This window comes from Lepidochelys kempii, chromosome 2 (genome assembly GCF_965140265.1).
Source record: "Lepidochelys kempii isolate rLepKem1 chromosome 2, rLepKem1.hap2, whole genome shotgun sequence".
In the NCBI taxonomy this organism is placed as follows: domain Eukaryota; kingdom Metazoa; phylum Chordata; order Testudines; family Cheloniidae; genus Lepidochelys; species Lepidochelys kempii.
The window spans coordinates 185,939,604-185,967,516 of NC_133257.1; the positions used below are offsets into that span (position 1 = coordinate 185,939,604).

Sequence of the window (27,913 nt, forward strand, 5' to 3'; positions counted from 1 at the left end):
CTCAGAGCAAGCATGAGATAGCTTTAAATTGTGCCAAAGGCTCTGTCCGGCTCAACCATCAACAGTCTGTAAAGGTGGCATAAAGCTAGTCTTATGCCACTCAAGCCCTGTGCCTGTCAGTTTCCTTTTCTTTTAAAAAAAGAAAAGAATCCCTGCACCTTAAACCCCCTTCAGATTCCCAAGGAAATCCCGGATGCAGGTTAACTTCTCAAGAGGACACCATTATAAGGTGATTACAATGGCTACTGCTGAAGATGTGCAATGAACAGGTCTTTCTTGGGAGAGCTATATTTTTCCCGTTACCAGAACTTCAGGCCACCTTCTTATTTCATTGGTAATATAGACATAAATCTTCCAAAGAGACTTCCAGTACTGTGGACACTGTCATTTTATCCAGCTATTGCCCCGGCTTAGTCACAAGTTCATTTGATTTTATTGATGCAGCCTCAAACTCGTCAGTCAAAGGAAACATCTGAGTGAAATCTGTATGTTTTTAATAGGGTAACGATTCTGAAAGCCCTCAGACAGAGCTTTCTTGGGACAAGAGAAAAACAAGAAGCCTACTACAATGAGCCCTTCAATACAGGATTTTTCACTACGAAAGCAGCATTATCTAATTGTTTTAGCATCGGCTTGGAAGTCAAGAGATCATGGTTTTAATAGACTCTATCCGTGCCTCACTTATTAATCTCCCTAGCTATTATTACTCAATAATACACCCTAGCATACCAGGGATGTTGTGAGGCTTAATCATTGAATATACGTGAAGCACTTTAAAATCCTTGGATGCAGGTGCTATTCTGACAGCAGACATTTGGACCAACACACACAGGATCGAACAAGGGACTGCCAGTTCTAAAGCCTGGGCTGCTACAACTTGATCCAAAACTCCACGAGTGGGGTTGTTCACAGACTCATATCTCCTGAGGATCAGGCGCAGAGGGGAACACACATCCGCCAGTGGGTTACACTATATTGGGGTGCTCAATAGTACTATTTTAGTTTTATTTTTACAAGTAGTACCAAGAATGGTGTATTGGCTCTCTGTTTCTTATGAAATTTTATGAAACCTTGGTCCGAAGGTTCCTTGCTTTAAAGTACAGGAATGGTTTGGCTTCTACTGATAGGAAACATTGAAAAGGAAACAGTGCAAATCTCTCCAGAAGAACATGAGATGTGGATGTGTACATGCCTGTCATAAACATACAGCCAAGGGTAGCATAAAATACCTCCTTTACCTGTAAGGGTTAATCAGTTCCATTAACCTAGTTGGCACCTGACCAGAAGGACCAATGGGGAAAGAAGATACTTTCAAATCTGGGGAGGGTTTTTTGTTTGTGCTCTTTGTTCTCTCCAAGACAAAGAGAGAAACCAAACAAGTAATCCAGCTCCTACTGAATGATACATCTAAAATTACAGAAATAGTAATAGCAAGGAAATGCATTAGAGTATCTTTTGTTTTAGCTTGTGAATTTTCCCTATACTAAGAGGAAGGTTTATTCCTATTTTTTGTAACTTTAAAGTTTTGCCTAGAGGGGAATCCTCTGTGTTTTAAATCTTATTACCCTGAAAAATTACCTTCCATCCTGATTTTACAGAGGTGCTTCTTTTAGTTTTTTTCTTTATAATAAAGTTCTGTTTTTAAGAATCTGACTGGGGGTTTTTGTGTCCTAAAAACCCAAGGGTCTGGTCTGTGCTCACCTTGTTTACTCTCAAGCCTCCTCAGGAAAGGGGGTGAAGGGGCTTGGGGGGATATTTTGGGGAAACAGGAACTCCAAGTGCTCCTTTTCCTAAATCTTTGTCTAACTCACTTGGTGGTGGCAGCGATACCGTCCAAGGACAAGGAAGAATTTGTGCCTTGGGGAAGTTTTTAACTTAAGCTGGTAGAAATAAGCTTAGGGGGTCTTTCGTGCAGGTCCCCACGTCTGTACCCTAGAGTTCAGAGTGGGGAGGGAACCCCAACAACCCCCCATACTCTCAGGGAACACAGAACCTTTTTAGTAGCATCCTTTAAACACATGGACAATGACAGCATCTCTGTTTTCCTTTCACACTAGCCTATTTCCATTTAAGAACCACTTAAAAGCTATCCACAGAACATTCTCAGCACAAATAATGAGTCCATGTTTATTAAGTCCTCGATGAAAACAATTAAGAAAGGAGAATTAACTATTTTTCTAGTTTCCTTTGGCTTTCTTTGAGCCATGAATTTGCAGATTCTTACCTGTATGGAGTTATCAAGACTGCATACATGAGATAAGTTACATAGGTGCATTAACATTTATAAAGACAGGGCCTGTCAGGCTGTGTCATCTCTGCCAAAATAAGAAAGCAAAACCCAGCAGGAGCTAAGAACACTTACCATCTGGACAACTGGGAGATGCAGACAACAGCATTCTCTTGCAAAATGGCTACTTCACAGCTGCAGCCTCTTGTCTCTGTCACAGTTAGAGGAACCAGGCCCCAGAAAAGCCTTCTGGGAAATAGTTCCCATAAGAGGCCAACCCCCAGCACAGAGGAAGGCAATTCTAGAGAAGGGGTTGTTTCTGCATCATGATGATTGCCACACTTGCTTAGGACACCTGGAAGAGATCAATAAGGAGATCAGCCTCCCCCCTTTGAAGAGCCCTTATTTAATATATTTGAGGCAGTATATTTATCAACCTCAAACTGTAAATATATGGAAATGTATTACTAACAATGTGTTACAGAAATGCTTAGAGGCCCCAGCTGAGACTGCGCTCCCCCGCCTCATTGTTGTAGGGACTGTGCAAACATATAGTAAATGCAGTCCTTGCCCAAAAGAGTGTACAATCTAAAAGAAAAGATGACCTTTGATAAGTCACTTAATCTCTCCATACCATCTATGAAATTAAGATAAACACTTTTCCCCCCTACCCTTTGTCTGTCTCGTCTATTGGTTTGTAAGCTTTTTGAGGCAGGGTATGTTTCTTACTATGTTTGTATACCCAATGGGGCTCTGGCGTGCTTGGCCTCATGAGACTATGACCATTCAAATGATAAATAATAATACACAAAGTCTGTGGTAGAGCCAGGAAATGAATCTAAATCTCATCAAATCTAGACCAATACATGAACCATAAGACAATCCTTCTTTAAAAAAAAAAGTCTCAAAACAATTAAAATATCCATAAACAACTGGAAATAGCTTGATCTGTAGTAGTAAGGAAAACAGAAAGCAGGCTATTGAATAAGAAAGAGCTTGAGTCTCACAGAAACACATTGAGTGTTTTGAAGTATCCAGTGTGGACTCGGAAAAATGGATTGCAAAAGTCAGAAAATCCTTGACTCAGAAATCTATGTCACTAGCAAATGGGAATTAAATTCTAATTATCAGTCTGACATGTTTCAAAAACTAAAAAACATTCTCTGCAACTGTCACAGAGTCAAAACAATTATTTGCATGCATGAGCAGATGTCAGATATTGTAGGGGCGTATATGTACTTGCAAATTTAAAACAGAAAATTTTCTAAAATTGGAGGTATAATCTGTTACCCTAATTGCAACATATACACAAATCTTGCGTGGAGGGAAAAGTGCTGATTTAGTCTTTCTATTTTTCTCTAACACAGAAGCTGACTTCTGAGCACAAATAAACTGAAGTAGAATAGAGAATCAATCACATCTTTAGACAGATCCAAAAACCTCTCCAGTTTTCCAGCCTCATCTTTGAATTCTGTTGTTTTGCCTTCTGTCCTGTTACTGTTATTTGCAAACTGGAAGAGTATATTGTATTTTGATTGTATTTGTACTGTATTTAATGGTAATAGTAGCTTGCACTGACAATATACAATGCCTCTTATACCCAACTATATCCAGAGTACTTTACAAATGTAGGCCCAGCATCTGCAAATAATTCTCATGTAAGGATGGTTACTGTTTTTTATTTTTATCCCAGAGCATCCAAAATGTAAAAAGAAAAGGAGGACTTGTGGCACCTTAGAGACTAACACATTTATTTGAGCATAAATTTTCGTGAGCTACAGCTCACTAGTACTTGTGGCACCTTAGAGACTAACCAATTTATTTGAGCAAACTGCTGTAGCTCACGAAAGCTCATGCTCAAATAAATTGGTTAGTCTCTAAGGTGCCACAAGTCCTCCTTTTCTTTTTGTGGATACAGACTAACACGGCTGCTACTCTGAAACCCATCCAAAGTGTGTTTTCCATCCAGAATCCATTATCCCACCCCCAAGATCTGACAGTCTAAAGATTGACATGTATGCAAACCAAGCAGATGGGGGGAGCAAATACATGTGTAAAAATGCTGTAAATTATACCTAGATTGTTCTTTCAGGTGTGACACTATCAATTTTCTTGTAGGCATCATGACAGAAATTGGTCTTCGGGAGAGACTTCAATGTGGAGAAACTTAGGGCCTCACCCCAGATTTGTTCAGGAAAAATTTTCCATGCACCCTCACCCAAGTTCAGGTCATAGAATTAGACCATTAAACTAAATACAAGCGACATACTTTTTCACCAAACATTCACATGTAACCATCTCCAGGGTGGAGTGCAATGACTGCTTAACAGCATCCAGCTACACTACAAGGCTTAAAATTGTAGGGGAAGTTGAGGTAAGTAAAACTACGTTCCCATCACCCCATCATACAGAAAACAGGAGAGTTATGTCTGCTTTTATTTATCATAGTTCTTTGCACATCGTAAAGAATAATTGCCATGGTTATGTTAAACAACTAGATTCAAAGGAGTCCAATCTGTTCTCCTCTAGATTCCACTGCGGAGATCCCTAATCTGGTGGTATAACCTGGTGTAGATCCACTGAAGTCAATGGAACTATGCCACTTTCATACCAGTACCTGGCCCGATGCGTGTACTGACCAGTTAATAAGCTGTCAAATAATGATTTGCAGTGAAAGGTTCTGCACTATAATTTTCCTGGTTTGGTATGGTGGCAGCAACCTCTCCAACAAGAGCACACGCATGAGACTCAGGAGTTCCATACATCCCCACGGCAACACATTAGGATGCAATTCAGAAAAGCACTTAAAGCCACGCTTAAATTGGAGATCATATTTAAGTCTCATTGGGACTTAGGCAGATGCTGAAGGGCTTTCTTGAACAGGGTGTTTTCCTGAATTGGAGCCTGTGTTTCTTCCGGTGTTCGTGTCAATGTCTCTGCACTACGAAGCCGTCACTTTTCATGACTGTTTTCTCGGGTTATAGCGACATTTGATTACCTGGCTCTGCTGCCATAGCAGCTTGTCAAAGTTAGACTGAGTATGCGTCTTTGTGATTTAATTAAGTTGAGAAAGAAATCTACTCTTAGAGTTGATCGTTGTTGTTATTATCTGAGTTTGTGTCAGCAAGAAGGATTTTATCATCTAACAGGGAACAAAAACAGTTTTGTCCATAACGCTTATTTAGTATGCATGTAATAACTATATTTTTATTTTGCTATCACATTCAGTTTGAGCAAGATAGGGATGATGCTAATGTCTCCAGGGATTTTCTTGGAAAAAAATGTATTCATAAACAAGTGTGAATGAGTCTAAAGTATATTTTTATTTATTAAGTTCACTGACTGCTTTCCATTCAGAAGATATGGAACTAGAATAAATTAGGACCTTGGGGAATTTGTGCATTCAATGAAGCTAATGACTAACACTTTGGTCATGTTTTCTGTTATGTAATAATATATCCTGTAGCCTTTTGGACTAATCAAGTGAAATAAGGGGATTTATGTACCAATGTGCTTTAAGAAGAGGGCTTAAGCAGATTCCCAAAGTAATTTCATTTGACATTCAAAGCTATTTGATTGCAATATTTGAACACTTCTAGCCACATTTGTATTCAGCATGTGGAAATCCGAGTTTTGTAATGCTTTGAAGTTGACTAATACATGCTGTTGGTTTCTTTTCCTTTTCTGCAGTGCTGATTGATTTCATATCACCCTGGCAAAAACACTGAGAGTACATTCCAAATTGCTAGCGTTATAAAATCCCAGAGTCACTGGCATACTGTGGACTATTATGTGGTATTTGGGGACATGATATTCAAGAGGAAGAAATGGAAGCCTTATTGTATATTAATGACTAACAATTTTTCTCCAGTGTGAATTTTGCTAAGATGGTAGACAATAAAAATCTAATGTAAATATATTTGTAAGAATGTGTTATTTGTGAGAATTTTATTAATATGATATGGTTTCACCTTAACCCAAGGGCTGGGATTCTTGGAAGACACAAAGGCAATGGTGACATGTACACATAATCCTCCTCTTTCCCCATCATTCTTCCTGTTCTTCCTCCTCACTTTTCTGTCCTTTTATACTTACTGTATATAGGTCACATTCTGCTTTAAAACTTGACTGCAGAGGAAGCTAGCAGCTTGGGCTATTTATATTTGAATTATGGGCATTTTTGCAGTAAATTGAGTTAGAATATCAGCTATAAGGATGGAGGAAGACGGGATCTATGACAAAGATAAATACAAGAGTGTGCCACTTGTAGACAGAACATACACTTGGAATGAATCCCCGGGCATGAAGCATCTTAAAGTTCCTATAGCCATTCCACTCATTTTGCTTAGAACACTTTAGTTCTTTGCTGTCCAAAAAAGTTGCCACGTGCCGATTACACGAATGTCACTATGCATGTACACTTTAATATAGAGTTCTCACTTACATTAGGATATTAACAAGAGCATTGAAGATCCCTTTCTTGCAATCACACACACAAATGCCAGTTCTGTTTTTGGTCCACCAATGACTTCCACCTGACATTCAATCCAAACACTGCCCTCAAGTAATTAACATAGTAAAAAGTCAACAAACAAAAAACTCCAGAAGCTGCCTGAAAAGCAGAGTTTATGACCTTTCACTAATAATACCCCCAGCTTGCCACAACCCCAGCTCCACCAGTATTGCTAGTCCTTGCTGCACAAGGGCCCTCGGCAACTAGAAGAGGGTTCTGGCCCTCTTGATGGTATGGATAATAAATTAAATATAGTAATAAGTAAGAATCACATAGTTCTGACCTGATTTGTAGCTATAGGGAACACATGGGAAAGAATTCACCTTTTTTAGGTAAGGGGGAATAAAGACGACACCTAAGAACTAAATCTTGTTTACTCACTTGTGCACTCCTCCTTGGAGTGAGTAGTTCCACTTCAACTGCTCATGTGGGTCTGGTAAGGTTTGCCAGATCCAGTCCTACCAAATAGTGAAAGAACTTGGAGATAAACAGCTCAGTGTTTCTCTATTCTGGCTACCTTTTAAGAAACATGTTCATACAGTCCCCTTAATTTGTATGTTATGCTGCTTTCTCCCTCACCCTTCCAAAATGCAGCACCATGGAGGTTGCTAAGCAACATTCTTGATAAGGTCTCAGCATCCATCAGTGAAATGCTACATTCTTCCACGCTCTGCTCCATCTCAGAACTGAGGAGGGTGTCATTCAAAGAACATCAGTAAATGCTGGCTTCTGAGGTAGGAAACAGAGGCCTTGACAGCTGGAGAAGAAAGAGGCTACTATTTTTAAATAACTAACTGGTTTTGAGAGAGAGAGATTACAGAACTCTGATTTTGCAGTCAGTGAAATAGGAGGTCTTTGGCAGGTCAGAAAGCCTTCTTAATTTAGTATGGATTTTTGGTTTGAACTAAGGGTTTGGTTGTTGTTTTTTTAGCACTCCTCTACCTAGGTACACAGCAGTTTAGTGCTCTCTCTAATGAAGAAAACATTTTAAAGCTATTAAACTAAATGAGGGAGAAAAAGCCAGTATAACCATTTGCTACCACTCATGTTTATCTAGTGGCCAAAACTAAAATGTGGTTAAGAGTTTTCCACGTAGCAGATTCAAACCCATCAGTCTTATGTGAGGCTATAATTAAAATAGGCAGTATTCCCTAAGAAGTGTGCTTGTGATGTATTTCCATGTAGCTGTGTGTGCATGTGTGTGTGTGAGATGCCAGCTACCAGATGGATCAGACCAGCACTTTTCAGAACCTAATTATTTTTCTACCTACTCTGTTATAATTAGAGTTGGGTGAATAATTCATAATGAATAATTTATTTGCTTAATTTCACCTTTTTCCCCCTATCAATAGCTGTCCACAGGCTGTGGAATTCTTGAATTTATTCATAATTCAAAATTTCTTCAGTGATTAATTCTTGGTCTACAGATCAAGTAACAACTGCAAATTGCAAATACTCACAATTCAAAATTCATGCTGGCTACTGGTATGGTTCATAAGTTGCTGGGAATTGCTTCTGTTTCCCTCTTTGGATGATCAGCCAATGAGGCACTGATTGCAATTTGTGGGGGGTTTTACAACTGAATATGCAATTTGATATTTTCCTGTGGTGAATATTAGCTAAAATTCACTTTTTGCAAGTATTTGCACTGGTAAACCAAAATGTTCATGGAAAATGAACATAAAAATGTAGCAAACAGCTGAATCTAAATTTGCTTTCAAATATTTATAAAATAATTTTTTCCTCTACTGTTTGCTCAGATCTAGTTAAAATCACACCAGACATTGTTGATCCAACCCCTTTATTGTCTACCTGAATATGTCAGTCAGACCTCCATCAGAGTTGTCTATTCTGTTATAGCTGGGATCACCAGGTGGTGTTGTTACACATAGTCTTAGCAGTTCTTTTTTTTTTTTTAGCATTTGAGCAAATTTTTAGTCTTGGAAGAAAATGCTGTGTTACTTTTGTTTTCCTTATGTTGTTTTTCTGATGCAGATTCTTTGGGGGAGCTGTGGCAAGCAGCAAGGTAGTTTTCTCTCTGCCCTAATCTCTCTAACTAAAGTCAATTCTTGCAAAGGAGTGCTCCATAGGATCCAAGCATTGGTGTTTCAGTTAAGTTCCTGACAGAAGATATTTCTTGTGCATTCTTTGTGATAACTTCTGTTCTAGAAGAGGTGCATATGTGGAAATAAAACAAAGTCACACTAAGCATATACCCAGACTCTGTGTCACTGATCTCTCCTTCAGCAGGGGGCAACTCTGCAAAGCCCCAGGCATCTACTACTGCTCAGCACAGGGGGTGACAATATCAAGTAAGTAATGACAGCATTACATAATAACTAACATCATGAATACAACAGAGGTTCCCAAACTCTTGTCTATGGATCATTGGTAGTCTACAGAGAGTTGCTTAGTCACACAGGACTTGATCCAAGGCCTATTGGAATCAATGGGAGCATTTTCATAGACTTCAATGGGCTTTGGTGCTGGCACATCGCCTTTTTGCATCAAAGAGAAATAGAAGAGATGGGTGGGAGAGATTAAATGAAAAGCAAAAAGCAAACACAGTGCAACTAATTTTTTTCCAAAAAGCACAACACACTTATCACATTCAAATCAACTAAAAAGGCATTAAATACCCTCCTGTGTAATTACTGAAGTTGCAACAGGGGTCTTGTGTGACGAGGAATGCGAGAGTGTGGGGCCCATGCAGTCACAAAGAAGAGAGGTAGGTGGTCCACAGTACAATCCTTTTAGTCCACCAGACAATCTCTTTAAAATGTGGCCCACAATATGAAAAAACTGGTCTAGATCTAGCATAAACACTTGTCTCAGTATAACAGTTATTCTAAAGCAGGCAAAACTCTGGCCAGCTTGGTGGCCTAGAAGTATGGCTCATCATGACTGTGATGAAGTGAAAATTTTCTGTAACATTTTTATGAACGCTATGCATGGCAATGACTGACTTGACTAGGAATTGCTACCCAGCAAGTGAAAAAGAATTCAAAATCTGCTTTGGGGGTAGAATTGGAAACATGAGGTAATTGTGTTGTGTAACTGTCTGTGGCGGTATGAATGAATCGTTAAAGACCGGCTGAAACCCACCCATACTGATGGAGCAGACAAAACCAATTGGAACCCTAACGACCAAACAACTGACACCTAACAATAGGAAACTTCAGCATATGAACATGTGAATTCAGCAGGGGTCTGCAGGAGGAGGACAAGGGACAGAGAAGTGACAGGCAGCTGGGATAAGACCGGGTCTCTGGAGAGCCAAAGGAATTCAGCTGGGACTGGGAGACAGAGACACAGAGAGGAAGTCAAGATGCTTTCACGGTAGCATGGCTCAGGGAAGCCCTGACTTGGCCAATATGGACTATGTCTTCACCTTTGCTTCTCTGTGCTAACCTAAGGACTTCCCGATGCTGTGTTCCAGTTGGCTAATAAACCCTACTCTTCTTTGAAAAGGCTGCCTGGTGTCACTGCACATACTGGCAGAGATGCATTGATCCCTGAAGAGCGCAAACATTCTCTGAAGAAGAATATCTCAGTTGGACTCATTGGGCAGAGCTCACAGTGTGAAACAGGAGTGCTGGAGTCTAGAGGCTCAGTCTCTGAGGCACTGTGGCCATATGGCCTATGCTTAAAGAAGAGCAGGACCCTTTGGGGGTCTGTCACACTGAAGGGACTCCAAGGACCCATTTAAAAACTGAGGAGTGGCACACAACCTTTGAGTCCATGACATTTACCATACAGGAGATATAGGTTTAGTCTTTGTCTTGGTCTCTTGTCGTATGTGCCAGCCATCTCACGGTGACAGAAGGCCCAGTTCACCATCACCCTGCATTCGCATGACTACAAAGTGGATGTAAAATGCCACCAGATCCATTTCACACACACATTACACTGAAATGGCTCCATTTCACACACACATTACACTGTGAGTACACAAGGTGGAGAGCAGTGATGAGTACACAAGGTGGAGGGCAGTGATGAATCAGGCCCAGCACCTTTATCCCCTTAGAGAGAAGTAGGGCTTTATGTCACTCAAAGCTTGAACCATTTAGATTGTAAATGGAACTGTGCCCATTCCTCTGATCAGAAAGAAGCTTGCTAGTGCCTGTGATGTGGAGACTTGGTGGTGATTAGTGTAAAAACTGTGGGAGGATGGAGGGGACCTTTACAGCACTGAAAGAAATCCAAAAAGTGCCCTGGAAAGAGAATAAGTTCCTGAAAATTGAAACTAGAATTCTGTGCAGACTTGAACCACAAGAGGCCTGAAGACACAATTAGGAGGGGTCTGAGTTTGGAAATATTGGAAAATATTAGCTAGCCACTTGTCTACAGCGATTTGTTTTTCTAAAGACATATTATCCAATAGTCCTACCCTTTAATTTATAGAAAGGTATATTCACTGCCCATTTATATCTGGAAATGGGAACAGAACCATCCTCAATTGTATGTCTCCATCTTAGTCACGGAGGATGAGTGACAATTTTTGTTTCGCTATTGTAACTCACTAATAATATATGGGTTTGTCACCAAAAAAGCCACTACCCTAAAAAAATTTCAAATGAGATAAAAGTTATCCAGTCCCGAGACATAAACCTTATTTTCCTAAGGCTCAATGGACCATCCATACATAGCACTGTCTGTTTGTCTGTCTCCATACTTAGCACTGTCCATTTGTTGGCTGGTAATCTTATCTGTAAAATCTACCACAAATATTAATAAACAGCTGCAGAAGTCTTGCTTGGAAAGAAAATAAAATGTGATTCAAGTAATATTAAATGGTGAAAGATGCTCAGAATTAACATAGTTTTATTTCTTGAAAGAACAAGGAATTTTGGGTGTCTCAGAATTATTTGGAGCTCTTAAAAGAAATTAGTGATTTTAAGGGTAGTACCTCAGTTATGACATGGACTCAGGAGTTAGGAAAGCCAGCTTCTCTTCCTGCCTCTGCCACAGACATGTTGAGTAAACTTGGGCAAGTCACTTAGGCCCTGACCCACAAACATTTAGGCACAGAGAGTATGTCTACACTGCAATAAAATGCCCTTGGCTGGCCCATGTCCACTGACTCAGGCTTGTGGCACTTGGGCTGCTGGGCTATAAAATTGCAGTGTAGATGTTTGGACTCAGGCTGGAGACTGAGCTCTGGACCGCATGAGTGGGGAGGGTCCCAGATACTGTGCCCCTCAAAATCCGTTCATGGAAAGGATCCTCTGTGTGTGAATCTTCCCTCACTACATAATCTCACAGCCACTTCTCCACAGTATCAACTTCTTCTCAAGACCTCATGGAAGGTGTTCCCTGGGGTTGGGATATAAACAGGCAGGACCTGGCAGGCTGCAGTGGGGTGTGGGCAGTATTTGTGTTGGAGGAGATGCTGAGTTTGGACAGTGAAGATTTCCTCTAAGGACGATTCAAAGGGCAATGTTCAAGAGAAGTCTCTGATACAAAACTTCCTTACAGCCCTGTTGCCACAGAGCAGGACAGAGATTGCTGTGGGCCCAAAGTGGCTATGAATGGTCCGGTTCCCCAGTGGATTCCCCCAGGATCTTTGCAGTTTGTTGGCAGCTTCCACAGCTCATCTCCTGAGGAGCAAATCTCCTGACAGAACAATCAGGACGAAACTATGGAAGAGGACCCTCATGAAATTTTCCTCCCACATGGCTCCCTTCCCACAAGTTCCATGAGATGGATTAAAGCTACAACATTTCAATCCCACCCTAATCATTCCCAGAGTTTGAGGGTTGGATCAGCCCACTGTAGCAATAAGGATCTGTTGCAGAGCCAGATCCAAACTTCCCCAAAGTTTGGGAGTGTTCCAATCCAGAGAGTTCTTCAAATACTTCCTAAAATGAAGGTCAATTCCTACCTACCTGTTCTTCTGTAAGCCACCTGACAGATCTCTTGGTCATGTCGAGAGACAACATAGTTGTCCATATTAACCTCTCTGTTCTTCCGGATCAGCCAGGAGGGGGTGCTCATGTAAACAGATGTTGAAATCTCCCCTTTTCCCAGTGAGAGAAATGATAATTATCAGTCCTCCTTATACTAGACCTTGCTTGTCTAGAGCCCTGTAGCCTATATTTTAAGTCACATCTCATGCTAACTAAATCACCTCCCCTGCTACCCACCAACCTTCTTAACCCCATAATCTTTTGAAACTACAACCCAAACAGAAGCAGCAAGCAAAACAATACAAAGAATCCCTTGCATCTGCAGCAAACTGAGTACAGTTTCACTTTCAATAGCTTTCCTTTTTTTTTTTTTTTTTTATTCCAAATGCCGCTCAAACAAAGGGACATGCTTTTGGGGCTATTTGAGTAATAAAAAAGACCTTAAGATAGCAGTCAAAAATATGTGCAGTAATAATGAAGGAATTTTTCCAGCCCTGCACTTAATTTAAAATTGCCAAGATTAGCATATGCACTTTACTCTGGGCACTCTAGGAGTTCAGACCTCTCTCTCTCTCTCTCTTTCTCTCTGTGCATCTCTTTTTCTGTGCTGCTCTCACACCTGCAGCAGCTGATAATCATATGCAGTTCCAAATGAGCTCAGAAAATGAAAATTACCTTCAAAAGGCAGGAAAGTGCATTTGACATCCCTCTTGTTCCAGCACTTGTGAGACTGATATAATTACCACTGTGAGCATGCAGGCAGATGGCAAACTCGGCAGCACCTTGTATTCAGTCAGCAAGACACTGCAGAAATGTTCTCAGTAACATTTTGTTCAAGATGTCTCAACTCACAAATCTAAACACTGGCAACTAGGATAGAACTACTGATTATTAGTTAGCCTGAAATAATGAGAATATTACACCCCACTGGTCTACATGTCTATACAGCTACAGAGCACTAACTATGGCTTATGGGTCATAGCTGTGTGTGGTCAGCTCTGAGCAACATGTAAACAAACACTAAGGAAAAAAATCAACCTTAAAAATATAACTGCAGTGAATCAAAAGGAAAGGGCTAGATCCTGCTCTGAGTTACACCAGGAAAAATTAGAAGTATCTCCACTGAAGTCACGAGAATGAAGGCTGGCGGAATTTTGAATCTATTAATAGATTTCAAACCATGTAGTGTCACAATCTCACCACACCTGTTGGTTTCCAGCTGTGTGAGCAGTATTGGGAAGCTCATGTAGCACCAGGAGGACGTGGCAAGACTGAATCAAGCAGATACCCACCTGCCTTGGTGATCTGTTTTTATTTTTAAAGAATCTACCTGGATCCTTGCTCTTGAGCTGGGGGGATTGGGACTGTCCCCTAATGAAAGGGGTCTGTTCTTGGGAGCTGTACCAATCAGGAGGAACGGGGCATGCTGCAAGGGAGAAGATGCTCACATGGCCGGGAAGCATTGCAGACCAAGCTCGATGATCCCACTGCAATAATAGAGGCAGTCGGTTAGGAAAGGGCTCGCCACATTCAAGACCAAATCTGATCTCTCTCTCTCCCCTATTACTCCAGAAGAATTCACATATATACAGGAGCTTTCATTTTAAATTTACTTCTTGAAATATGGAAAACTTCAAATATAGATTGTATTTCAACATAGAGTGGGGCTGCTTATATGTATGTACAGCACTTTGAACATGAATGGATGGATTCCCAGTGGGTCAAAATCAACATATCTCCAGTGAAGTCACTGGGGCTGTGTTGATTTACACCAGTTGAGGATTTGGCCCATAAAGTGCTATATAAATGCTATTATTATGTGCAAGGATGGATTGATTAGATGGACCATTTTTCAATACCTTGCCTTGGCTTAGCCTCCGTTTACTGGAATTCTTTAGTCTATACTATTTATGCTGCGTTCTCTATGGGTAATTTAAAAATATAATTGAAGAGTGATATTTTATTATTAAGGTAGACTATTTTGTATTGTTAACTATTTGTGCTCATGTAATGCTAGATCTTTAAAAACCATAACATGAGATTTATTGTTCTATCAATCAATATGTGATACTAGATATAAGAGTTAATGCTTCTGATTCTGATCTCAGTTATGCAATTGTAGATCAGGATTATCTCTACTGAAGTCCATACATTTTCACCAATATAAAACCAATGTAAGTGAAATCAGAATCAGGCCCACTATTTCTGAAAGGTATAATGTAGGATTTTCATAATTCAGCCATCTCATGCGAAAAAAATCATGTTTCCCTCCTATTTTATCGTCTCTTCTGACTTTCAAATGAGAGAAAAATCCTTCAGAATCTCCTAGCATTTTACACACACAGGGCCAGATACTGCTCTCAGTTGCACCAGTCAGGGCCGGCTCTCGGTTTTTCGCAGGGGCTCGTTGGTTGACGGAGTGGGGCTGGAGGGAAAAAAAGGATGGCCGGAATGCCGCCCCTGGAAATGTGCCACTCCAAGCACATGCTTGCTTTGTTGGTGCCTAGAGCCAGTCCTGGTACCAGTGTGAATCCAGAGTAACTATTGTTTTAAATTGATGCTGTCTCAGGTGGAATAACTGAAAACAGAACACAATTCATAGTTCATATACTGAGAGATAAAAGTTCTGTTTCAGTGAACAAAGTTCATGAACTGAGGCGCCTAGCAAGTTAGAAAGTTCTGCTTCCTGCATATTTAACTGGAAAACAGTCAGCACGCTATGTTGACTGTGTTTTTGTTGATGCTGAAATGGAGTTGGCTTTCGTTCTTGAACATTCTTAGTGCTTGTCTCTTTCTCACTCTCTTTCTCAGACTGCTTGGTTGTGAATGAGTTTGTACAGAAATACAGTAGCAATTTAATTTTGATTGACAAGCAATGCTGTACTGTTGAGAAAATACTGAGACAGCGGTAGTAATGATACTGTGTTTGACACCAACACCTTCAACAGTACGCTTTACAGGCAAATGCATCCTTTGCTGCAAATATCAGCTTCAGTGCAGCCATGAAGTGGGGCTGGCAGACAGTAAGGGTATCTACACTAGGCTTTTTTAACTACAGTAGTTGCTGATTAACATGAAGTACTTAACACATCTGTAAAGGCTAGCATGGACACTCACTAAGCATTTGTTCCAAGATGCAAACATTTATGCTTGTTCCAGGGCTCAGATCTTACTTCACTTTTTAAAAAAAGAGGCATTTTTTACCTCTGGGTAACTAACACACATGAGCTATCCCAAGGTTTAAAAAAACACAGTGAAGAGAAACACTTGAATTTTACTATGAGGTAAACTAGGCAAGGTCAGCACTCTGCCCCTGCCTGGAGTTGATCTTCCCTAGTTTACTCTTAAGGTAAAATTAAAGTGCCTTGTCTTTGCCATGTTTTTACTAAGGCTAGCCAGAAAACAAGAATTCCATTTTGTGAAAAATTTCAAAGTGTTAGCATTTGGTTTTGTTCCCCACACACAGACTGAGACCTTCCAAAATTTTTCATGAAAAATAAGAGAGAGAAACAGACAGACCCCAGAATAGTAATAGACCAGTGGTTAGGGCACTCAGCTGGGATGTGGGAGACACAGGTTACGGAGCATGGACTTGCACCTGACCACTGTTGGTTATTCAGGGCTCTCACAAACATTTTCTCTCTCTTTCTCTGATTTTGATCAGAAATTCCATCCTGGACCCGGGAAACATCCCCAGTGAAAGTTTTATCAAAGTCAATATATTTCCACAAAAAGTTTCAGTTTCAACAAATTGCCATTTGCCAACAAAAAAAATTTGTCAAAAAAATTCTTCACCAGCTCTAGTTTTTATTTCGGGATAGCTCATGCGCATTAGTTACCCAAAGACAAAAAACATACCTTTGTTTGGCAAGGAGAATAATGCCTCAGCTTACCTACTGACACAAAACCTTTGGGAAATGTCCACACAGATATATTAACTATCTTGAGTTAATTGGCATCAAAAAGTCTAGTATAGAGAAACGTATGTGACTCAGCAGGGATGGCTGCCACTATATGAGAATGTCAGTCCCTTGTCCTGACAACTTTGAAAATGTCAAGGGAGAGAAGCTGTTATTAGTTTTCTGTCAGTTCAATATCTGTTTATTCGTGTATATGATGGAAAGGAGAGAAGAAAGAAACAGAGAGTTTCCAATGCTGAATATATATTGCAGTAACCTACATAGATTTATAGTACAGGACAAACCAAAATTTCTGGCATAAACAAAAGCTGATTAGTATATAAGGAATATACAGTCTATATCTCAGCCAGAGGTCACTAGAATAACATAGGAGAAACAGAGGGAAAAAAGTTTCCACATTTTAACAAGCTTTGCATAATACTGTGACAAGAACTACAGTGAACAAAATTCACTGCACATAGATCAAGAACCCACAGGCACCTACACAGCATACAGAACAGAACAAGGATGTTCAACAAGCACAAAAGCTGCTGATCAAAGCCCAACGTCCTCCTCATCACAAACAATATCATTCCCCTGCTAAAAGCCCTTTAACACAATGTAACAGAAAGCCCGCACTTTGAACAGGAATGAACTTAGAAGACAAACAAAAAAAAGCAACACATTTTCGAGCAATTAATACTGAGAAACAAATTCTGCTTCCTGCTCAGCCTTTTTGCCATCAAATATGCAGCCTATAGAGGATCAAGGAAAAAAACTCTGAAAGGTCACAGACCTTTACTATATATACTAACAGACCTGAAGGCAAGAATAAACTTTAACATTATGTATAGACTTTGGACCCAGGTCTGGCCTCACTTTCACCAATGTTACATTAGTGCACCTCGCTGACAATAATAGACTTTTCCCCTGATCCACACCGATATGAAATAAAATCAGACTCTTGGCTTTTCTATTCTTGAAAATATTCATACTCTATGTATTCTCATACTCATCCAAATAATAAGTATGCCTGTTTTGCATTGTTTAAGTACCCACTAGCTTTCATTAAAGAATACTTTAGCCTTCTCAGTTTTGAGGCGTTAATAATGATAATACATTATTTTATATCTTCAAAGTGTGATCAATCCAAGTATTTATATCTCCTTTTTTAAGATGGATAAACTGAGGCGCAGCGTGGTTATGTGGCTTGTCCATGACCCAATGGCAGAGCTGGCAACAAAAGCCAGATTAGAATAAAATTAAGTGAGAATGATTAAAAATTAAACTATGCCCGGAAATGAAGTGGAGGCTGGTGACAGCTCAAGGAGGGTAGGAAAAAATGAGACAAAGGCATCCTCAGAGCCAATTAACAGCACTGAGTAAAAATCATACTGAATCTAACTAAAATACGGTAGGCAAAAAGCTTCCTTGCATACCAATAAAAAGTCACTAAAATAATGTTGAACTGAACAGTCAGCTGGAGACTTATTTTGTGCTAGAGTGTTCCATAATGTGAATCAAAACATCCACAGACACTATAATAGTCCACTATGTGACAAAGAGAGAAAACATTTTTGCTACCACCTTTGTTAAGAGCACTAACTAAAGCATTGTTTCTCAAATTTCATTGCACAGTGCCTCCCCTTTCTGACAACAAAAATTACTACATGACCCCAGGAAGGAGGACCAAAGCCTGAGCCCCACTACCCCACCAGGAGGGCCAAAGCCCAAGTCCAAGACCAGCCACCTGTGGGGGCAGGCGAAGCCAAAGCTCAAGGGCTTAAGCCATGGACAGGGGGCTGTAACCTGAGCCCTGCTGCGCAGGGCTGAAGCCCTTGGACTTCGGCTTCAGCCCTGAGCAGTGTAGCTCAGACTTTGGCTTCAGAGTTTGGGGTCCCAACCCACAGTCTGAGTACCGCTGATCTAAAGGATATAACTTGCACAGCTCTTATATCTTTATGTTTTAAAAGCAAATCTTGCAAAAATATATTGAAATCTTCCTTCAGTATGTTGCCAACAGAAAATTACATCTGTGGGCCAAAATAATTTTGTGTAGTAGACATATACGCTGTTAGGACACACAGTATATCATTTATATTTCTGGAGATCTTAGTCACTCTGAAAAATAATGTGGCAGTCAGGCTCAGAAATGAATGCACAAGATTACTGCTGCATCTGTCACACAATGCTGCAAAAATCAGAGCCACACATAAACATGGTGTTAAAGACTCTCATATGGAGCCTGATTCTAATTTCCTTTTGCACTGCTGAAACTCTGTTGACTTCAGTAAAGAATCAAGTTGCTTCTGATTTACACTGATAGAAATCAGAACAAAATCAGGTCCATAGGGTCTTGATGCCATAGTAGAATTTGCATTAACTGTGTAATACTGTGCCAGGGGATCCATGAAATATTTGTAATGGTTGTTTACCTGAAGCTGATTCCTCAGCTGAAGTCAACTGATTTACAACAGCTGGTGATCTGTATTTGTATTTAGATGACAAGCAAAAATAAGTTTTCTGGTCTTAGGTTAATATCTATTTGAGCACATCACAAAACGGCCAACCTTTTCTCAAAAAGAATCCATGACTGGAATACCAAGGGATGCTGCAAGTCAGCAACAAGGGACATTGGCAGAGTTGTGCAAGGGAAGATTTCATTTCACAACTTTCATTCTGCCTGGCTCAAGTCAATGTTGTACAGCACGTTCCCTGCATTTTGGAGCACCACGTTTACTCAGAAGCTTGTCCAAGAAAAAAAAAAGGAACTAAAAGTACAAGTTGTGATATATTTCACCTGTATCCTCTAAGAGAGAATTTTATTTATTTATTTTTTTTTAGGTTATATCTGGCAGTTGTATTGCAAAAGTTCCAGATCCAATAACCAGGTAATTTATAGACACACAACTGAAAATGTCAAAGAGAAAAATAAGTGGAAATGAAAATATTATTAAAAAGACCAAACTAGGACTTGAAAATACTTCACAGGGGACAAAAAAAGTAGTTGCTGAACCCACTAGAGGGGATGCCATTTTAGATTTGGTTTTGGTGAGTAGTGAGGACCTCATAGAAGAAATGGTTGTAGGGGATAATCTTGGCTCAAGTGATCATGAGCTAATTCAGTTCAAACTGAATGGAAGGATTAATAAAAATAAATCTGCAGCTAGGGTTTTTGATTTCAAAAGGGCTGACTTTCAAAAATTAAGGAAATTAGTTAGGGAAGTGGATTGGACTGAAGAATTTATGGATCTAAAGGTAGAGGAGGCCTGGGATTATTTTAAATCAAAGCTGCAGAAGCTATCGGAAGCCTGCATCCCAAGTAAGGGGAAAAAAATCATAGGCAGGAGTTGTAGACCAAGCTGGATGAGCAAGCATCTCAGAGAGGTGATTAAGAAAAAGCAGAAAGCATACAGGGAGTGGAAGAAGGGAAGGATCAGCAAGGAAAGCTACCTTATTGAGGTCAGAACATGTAGGGATAAAGTGAGACAGGCTAAAAGTCAAGTAGAGTTGGACCTTGCAAAGGGAATTAAAACCAATAGTAAAAGGTTCTATAGCCATATAAATAAGAAGAAAACAAAGAAAGAAGAAGTGGGACTGCTAAACACTGAGGATGGAGTGGAGGTCAAAGATAATCTAGGCATGGCCCAATATCTAAACAAATACTTTGCCTCAGTCTTTAATAAGACTAAAGAGGATCTTAGGGATAATGGTAGCATGACAAATGGGAATGAGGATATGGAAGTAGACATCACTATGTTTGAGGTACAAGCGAAACTCAAACAGCTTAATGGGACTAAATCGGGGGGCCCAGATAATCTTCATCCAAAAATATTAAAGGAATTGGCACAAGAAATTGCAAGCCCATTAGCAAGAATTTTTAATGAATCTGTAAACTCAGGGGTTGTACCGTATGATTGGAGAATTGCTAACATAGTTCCTATTTTTAAGAAAGGGAAAAAAAGTGATCCGGGTAATTATAGGCCTGTTAGTTTGACATCTGTAGTATGCAATGTCTTGGAAAAAAATTTTGAAGGAGAAGGTAGTTAAGACATTGAAGTCAATGGTAAATGGAACAAAATACAACATGGTTTTACAAAAGATAGACCGTGCCAACCAACCTGATCTCCTTCTTTGAGAAAGTAACGGATTTTTTAGACAAAGGAAACGCAGTGGATCTAATTTACCTGGATTTTAGTAAGGCATTTGATACCGTGCCACATTGGGAATTATTAGTTAAATTGGATAAGATGGGGATCAATAGGAAAATTGAAAGGTGGATAAGGAATTGGTTAAAGGGGAGACTACAACGGGTCCTACTGAAAGGTGAAATGTCAGGCTGGAGGGAGGTTACCAGTGGAGTGCCTCAAGGATCGGTTTTGGGACCAATCTTATTTAATCTTTTTATTACTGACCTTGGCACAAAAAGTGGGAGCGTGCTAATAAAGTCTGCAGATGATACAAAGCTGGGAGGTATTGCCAATTTAGAGAAGGACAGGGATACTCTACAGGAGGAACTGGATGACCTTGTAAACTGGAGTAATAGTAATAGGATGAAATTTAATAGTGAGAAGTGTAATGTCATGCATTTAGGGATTAATAACAAGAATTTTAGTTATAAACTAGGGATGCATCAATTAGAAGTAATGGAGGAGGAAAAGGACTTTGGATTATTGGTTGATCATAGGATGACTATGAGCTGCCAATGTGATATGGCTGTGAAAAAAGCTAATGCAGTCTTTGGATGCATCAGGAGAGGTATTTCCAGTAGGGATAAGGAGGTTTTAGTACCGTTATACAAGGCACTGGTGAGACCTCACCTGGAATACTGTGTGCAGTTCTGGTCTCCCATGTTTAAGAAGGATGAATTCAAACTGGAACAGGTACAGAGAAGGGCTACTAGGATGATCCGAGGAATGGAAAACTTGTCTTATGAAAGGAGACTTAGGGAGCTTGGCTTGTTTAGCCTAACTAAAAGAAGGTTGAGGGGAGATATGATGTCTCTCTATAAATATATCAGAGGGATAAATACCAGAGAGGGAGAGGAATTATTTAAGCTCAGTACCAATGGGACACAAGAACAAATGGATATAAACTGGCCACCAGGAAATTTAGACTAGAAATTAGACAAAGGTTTTTAACCATCAGAGGAGTGAAGTTTTGGAATAGCCTTCCAAGGGAAGCAGTGGGGACAAAAGATCTATCTGGCTTTAAGATTAAACTCGATAAGTTTATGGAGGAGATGGTATGATGGGATAACATGGTTTTGGTAATTAAATATTCATAAATAGGCCCAATGGCCTGTGATGGGCTATTAGATGGGGTGAGATCCGAGTTACCCAGGAAAGCATTTTCTGTAGTATCTGGCTGATGAATCTTGCCCATATGCTCAGGGTTTAGCTGATTTCCATGTTTGGGGTCGGGAAGGAATTTTCCTCCAGGGCAAATTGGAAGAGGCCCTGGAGGTTTTTCGCCTTCCTCTACAGCATGGGGCACGGGTCACTTGCTGGAGGATTCTCTGCTCCTTGAAGTCTTTAAACTGTGATTTGAGGACTTCAATAGCACAGATATAGGTGTGAGGTGGGTTTTTTTGTAGGAGTGGTGGGTGAAATTCTGTGGCCTGCATTATGCAGGAGGTCAGACTAGATGATCATAATGGTCCCCTCTGACCTAAATATCTATCAATCTATGAATCTGTGAAAACTGAAGGTTGCTTGGCTAGGTGGAGGTGTCAGATTAGTAGACAATATGACTTGATGATTACAAGCAAATGGCAGGCCAGAAGGGTTCCATTCACATTTTGGCTGAATTACCGACCCAATGAGAGGCTTTGGCAGAGTAAGTTGATATCCAGGTGCCTCAAGAGGTCAGCCCAGTGTACTAAAAAATGAGTGTGACATTGCACTCTATATGATTTTATGGAAATATGCTTATGAAAGTAAATATAACTGGAACATGTTTTATGCTAGATATGCCATGTAACATATCTCTGCAAAGGTTATGATCTACTGGATATATTCATCCTATTTGTATGCATGTATCATTTTTGTATTCAAAGTTATGAATATTGGCTATGTACTTGTTTAATTTTAAGTAGCCTCAGTGAAGCAGTTGGTCAGCTTCCTGAGAAAAGACTATTCTCAGTAAGTGCCCAATCAAGAAACACTTAAGCTAACAATGAACTTGGAGATGCCAATCCACATCTGAGCTTTCCCGAGAATGTGGCCCTGCTGGTAAGGAACTCAGTCATGCATGGACATGAGACTTGCCCATGTGACCCCAAAACTCCATCTTGGAGCTGGATTCTGGATAGGAGAGAGGAGGGGGGTCTCCACCCACAAGAGAAAGTCTATTTAAGCCCCTGGAAGACCCCTCCATTTTGTCTTCAGCTGGCTCAAGAGATAGCCTCTCCACCCCAAAGGATACCTGAAAGAAACTGGAACAAAGGACAGTAACTGAAGGGGTGTGAGTGATTGCTGGACCCAGACTAGAAGGAGGTTAGTCTGTAAAAGAAGCTTATTGGAACATCTCTGAGGGTGAGATTTCATCTGTAATCATTTTCTTACTGTATTAGGTTTAGACTTGCGTGTTTTATTTTATTTTATTTAATCTTGGTAATTCATTTTGTTCTGTCTGTTATTACTTGGAACCACTTAAATCCTACTTTTTGTATTTAATAAAATCACTTTTTACTTATTAATTAACGCAGAGTGTGTATTAATACCTGGGGGGGGCAAACAGCTGTACATATCTCTCTATCAGTGTTATAGAGGGTGAACAATTTATGAATTTACCCTGTATAAGCTTTATACAGGGTAAAACTGATTTATTTGGGGTTTGGACCCCTATTGGGAGCTGGGTACCTGAGTGTTGGAGACAGGAGCACTTCTTGAGCTGTTTTCAGTTAAGCCTGCAGTTTGTGGGACGTAGTTCAGACCTGGGTCTGTTTTTGAAGCAGGCTAGTGTGTCTGGCTCAAACCAGGCAGGGCACTGAAGTCCCAAGCTGCCAGGGAAAACAGGGTCAGAAGTAGTCTAGGCACATCAGGTGGCATTTCCCAAGGGGGTTTCTATGATCCAACCCATCACAGTGAGGACCTGGAAATTATATTTGAACCCAGCTGCTCTGGGGAAAAATTGTTTTTAAAGGTGTTAAAAATGTACATTATGGTTGCGCTGGGTACCTAAATTTAGGCACCACAGATCAGTACTTAGATGCTTATCACAAGTAATTAAATGCCTAAATATAGATTTAAGGACCAATTTTGAAAATTGAATGCCCCATGCAGATGGGAGAGATGGTTAGGGAGATAGATCATTGCATATGTTCCTATAAATCCAAAACACAGGAAGAAAATTACAGCCATGTTTGATGGGTGGACCGAAGGGTGGGGAATAAACTGGGCAGAGGAAGAGAGATGTGTGGTAAAGAGAAGAAGAAAAGAAAAACAAGGAGGAATGAGTAATAAAGAGTGAGAGGAAACACAGCAAGAGAGAAAGATGAAGCAAAAGCATCAATGAAAGTTATCAGGTTTGCATATATTATCAAATAGGAAAAACTGCAGAATTTTCAAAATGGATCTTGGAGTTCTCACTCAGTCTAAACTCTCAGTGGGAATTTTGACTAAGTAAGCACTTCAGAAATAACTTATGGGCTCTACTTGTTTGCTAACTGCATATCTGGCCAGGTGGTGTAAAATCCATTGACTTTATTAAAAACAGTGAGAGTTGCACCTGTGTAATTGTGAGGAAAATTTGGCTCAGTGTCTTGTTACATTATACCCTGTGTGTGAATTCACTCCATTTCGTTCCTATGGAAAATGCTGAATATGATGGACAACTAACTTCCGCAGATTAGCATATTTCCTATTGGCATCTAAGGTAAAAGATCGTTCAAGCACCTGAATTTTAGATTCTAGTCAGACATTCACCTCCCAACATAGGAGTCATTCTCATTATTATGCAAATGTCATCTTTTACCTGAAGGCAAATTCTTGCTTCTTCATATTTAAATTCCATCTAGTTTTCTTTGATCTCTAAACAACATCACATCTTTGAACTTTTCTTAGGAACATTTTAAGGGACAAAAAGTCTCACTTTTTTCTCCTCTTCTAATAATGGGATTATTGGCTAATTTCACTGGAGCAGAGAATGTTCTTTCTCTCAGTACAGAGAGCTGATGAAATCTCAGTTTAAATGTTAGAGAAATTACAATGTCATTTACATCTAGTTTGCTTTCTTAAACAAAGAAATATTCAATAAAAGACTACTAGCAGATGCAAAAGCAGCAGTAGAAGCACTCTCTTCAGTATTCAATAAAGCCATACAGCAAATGAGTTGAAATTTAAATTTAAATCAACAGTTTTCTGCAGTTGTATGACCAAGAAGGTTATAGATATTTTTTCAGGATAAATGTTTTATTTTGAAGAGAACATGCTAAGCACCCAGAGCTAATTTCACCTTAAACCTATCTACAAACTTCATCCTTGGACTATGTAAACAGTTTCCAAGATAAGGATAATCTTAATTCTTGAGGAAAGCAGATGGAATGTCTCTATCAAGTATCCTTAGATATTGGTCTTTGTCAGGTTGATATATCCCTGCCCAGTGCAAAAGCCATTGGAGTAAATTCCTCCATTAGGGAAAGTTCAGCAGTTGTTGAAAACTTATTGGCAGAGAGTCCTCTGCAGACATTCAGGTTTTAGAACATAGTACTAAAAGCAGCACCGGGCAAGGACTGAGATGTCAAAATCTTTTTCTTTGTTAATTATCTCCTGCACAAATGTATCTGCTGGATATATGGCCCTGAACATCTGCTACCCTTAGGCAGTGCCAAGGATTTAACTTTTCTTTGGGGAAAAATGAGGTTTGTCAAGTGTTTATATTTTTGTCATCTCATCACTTTGGCATTTTTTTCCCTTTTTTTTTCTTTTTTCCTTTTTTTGTGATGCCATTGAAAGGCGTGGCTGTTTTGAAGCTGCCAGAAAAAAATACTAAGACTTCCCTGGCTATTTTGTTTTTGAATCAGAATATGGAAGAACAGGACATAACACAGAGCCATGAGTAATAATTAGGAAGAGCTGGGTAATAAAGCAAGAATAGATAGTTCTTTAAAATGATAATAAAATTTCTTATATGTGCCAGCGCTATTATGCAAGAACTGTCTGTTACAACTGCAGTAATGGGCCAAATTCAGACCTCAGATAAAGGACACAAGCTGCAACTCCCTTTGACTTCAGTTGGGCTCAGTGGGCCATATTCTAGTCTCAGTCACACCTGTATTATCTCCAGATTTACAGATTTGGCCCCCATGAGCTCCATTCTTGATCACACTCTGGTGAAAATCATAATTACATTGGAGTGGTCCACTGATGTAAACAGATGCAGTGCCAGCCTGTGGAGATCCTATGCAGTTATATTTTGGCCTCACACACACACACAACACCTAATAAAAAGCGAATTGGGGTCCCCCCCTTGAACTGCTCAGGGCCCTAAGCAATTGCTCAGTCAGCTTATACCTTGTGCTGGTTCTGGGTGTAAAGCCAATGTAAGTTAGGCCACATCTACACTACCCACCGGATTGGCGGGCAGTGATTGATCTATCGGGGATCGATTTATCACGTCTAGTGTAGACGCGATAAATCGATCCCCGATCGCTCTGCCGTCGACTCTGGAACTCCACCATGGCGAGAGGCAGAAGCGAAGTCGACGGGGGAGCAGTGGCCGTCGATCCCGTGACGCGAGGACACGAAGTAAGTGATTGTAAGTCGATCTAAGATACGTTGACTTCAGCTACGCTATTCTCGTAGCTGAAGTTATGTATCTTAGATCGATCCCACACACACACACACAGTGTAGACCAGGCCCATTGTTTCTTTTACTGAGGTTAAATAGAATAACAAACTTCTCCGCAGTGAGACTGAATCAAGAACTGCTGTTGCTACAGTTGGTGGTGCACAGGACACTGCCTTTCAGTAGGGTAGGAGCTGCCAGCTGCATTATCTTTAGAATGATCACTTTAAAAAAGGAGTCCTTTATTGAAATTAATATACAAAGAGTATCAGCAGGGCTTTGATTTTACAAACATAGGAGCCCAGTTCTTCCAGACCAGCTAAGTTGTGCTCAGTGCAAATGTGGATCATGCCACATTTTAAGTCCCCTGATCCTGGGACCACTGGATACTAGACCAGTCTCCAGAACACAGTAGTGCAGCCTCTATTTTACTCCAGCTGCCAACCACTCAGCAGGGTTATTCTAGCATATGGGCACAGGGATACCACAAGTCATTCCCTTTTTGCCATGGTCATGCTCCCTGTGCCAACGACTGTGTGCTACAGTCCGCTAGCCCATTAAACAGAGTTAGACCGCTCTGGACCACCAGTATGGTGCAAGAAGCCATGAGCAACCAGAGAATCCTGTCAGTGGATTACAATGTTTGATGCCATTTTATCTAACAAAAGATTCCATTTTAAAAAAAAAATCTTATTCCTCAACCTATAAACCAGTTTTTCATTGGTGGAACGTTATATGATCCATTCCTGTATCATCTTGTCTTTGACTTTAGGCACGAAAAAGAAAAAATGCAAGTCAGTGGGATCACTCGGGGGGGGTGTATAGATTAGAATTTGCCCCTTAGCTTGATCACTTCCAGAGACAAGAATAACAAAAATTAAAGTTCCTTTTAGATTTTCTTAGTGACTAACACCTTTCTTTCCTTCCAGTTTAATCTTGGAAGCCTCATCTTACCCTATTGGAAACTCTGCTCAGGATTGACCTTTCCTGCCAGGAAATAATGTTTGTGGGAATCTTCAAATGGAAAGAAGCATGTCTGTGCTGTTTAGACTCAAAGTTTTTTTTAAGAGTGGTAGGAAAACTAATTACCAGCAAAATTAGCTCAGATCCACTGAGCAGTTTTAGACTGATATTATGCTCGCTTTATATATACAGAGCTTCCATTGGTATCAATAGGAGTTTTGACAACATTGAGAGCAAAGGAAATCAGTTGAGCTCCATCATGTGGATCTCAGAGAAAAATTTTACCTGTTGTGTGAGGTTTTCAGTTTGTTTTGATTTTAGACCTATGTAAAGAAAGTCCTGACAACATACAGCCAGTAAGGAATAATCTAATTGTTTTTCTTGTGATCAGTTTTTAACCAGCATTCATATTTGGGTAAGTGGGCACTCAGCAAAAATCACACACAGTCATTTAGCAAATCTACATGACTTGGCTACTCCATTGTTTTATCAGCAGCTAAATTACTTCGGCATTTACTGCCAGACATCAGAGCTTCAAGGCAGTTGAAAAAAGGAACAGAACAGTGGGCAAAAACAACTGGTTGAAAATTGGATGATGGAATAGCAAAGAGAC

At 40.0% G+C, this 27,913-nt stretch overlaps 1 protein-coding gene across 1 annotated transcript in view; it reads right to left on the minus strand.

Annotated features, from left to right (window-relative positions):
• LOC140906153 (uncharacterized) overlaps positions 1 to 13,379 on the minus strand; it is a 172,141-nt gene extending 158,762 nt beyond the window's left edge. The window contains exons 1-3 of the mRNA XM_073329656.1: positions 13,325 to 13,379; positions 12,629 to 12,760; positions 2,363 to 2,582 (exon numbers count right to left, since the gene is read on the minus strand). Of these exons, the coding sequence (XP_073185757.1) occupies positions 2,363 to 2,582; positions 12,629 to 12,737 (329 nt within the window). The 5' untranslated portion in view covers positions 12,738 to 12,760; positions 13,325 to 13,379. The remainder of the gene's footprint in view (positions 1 to 2,362; positions 2,583 to 12,628; positions 12,761 to 13,324) is intronic.
• Between the last annotated feature and the right edge of the window lie 14,534 nt (positions 13,380 to 27,913).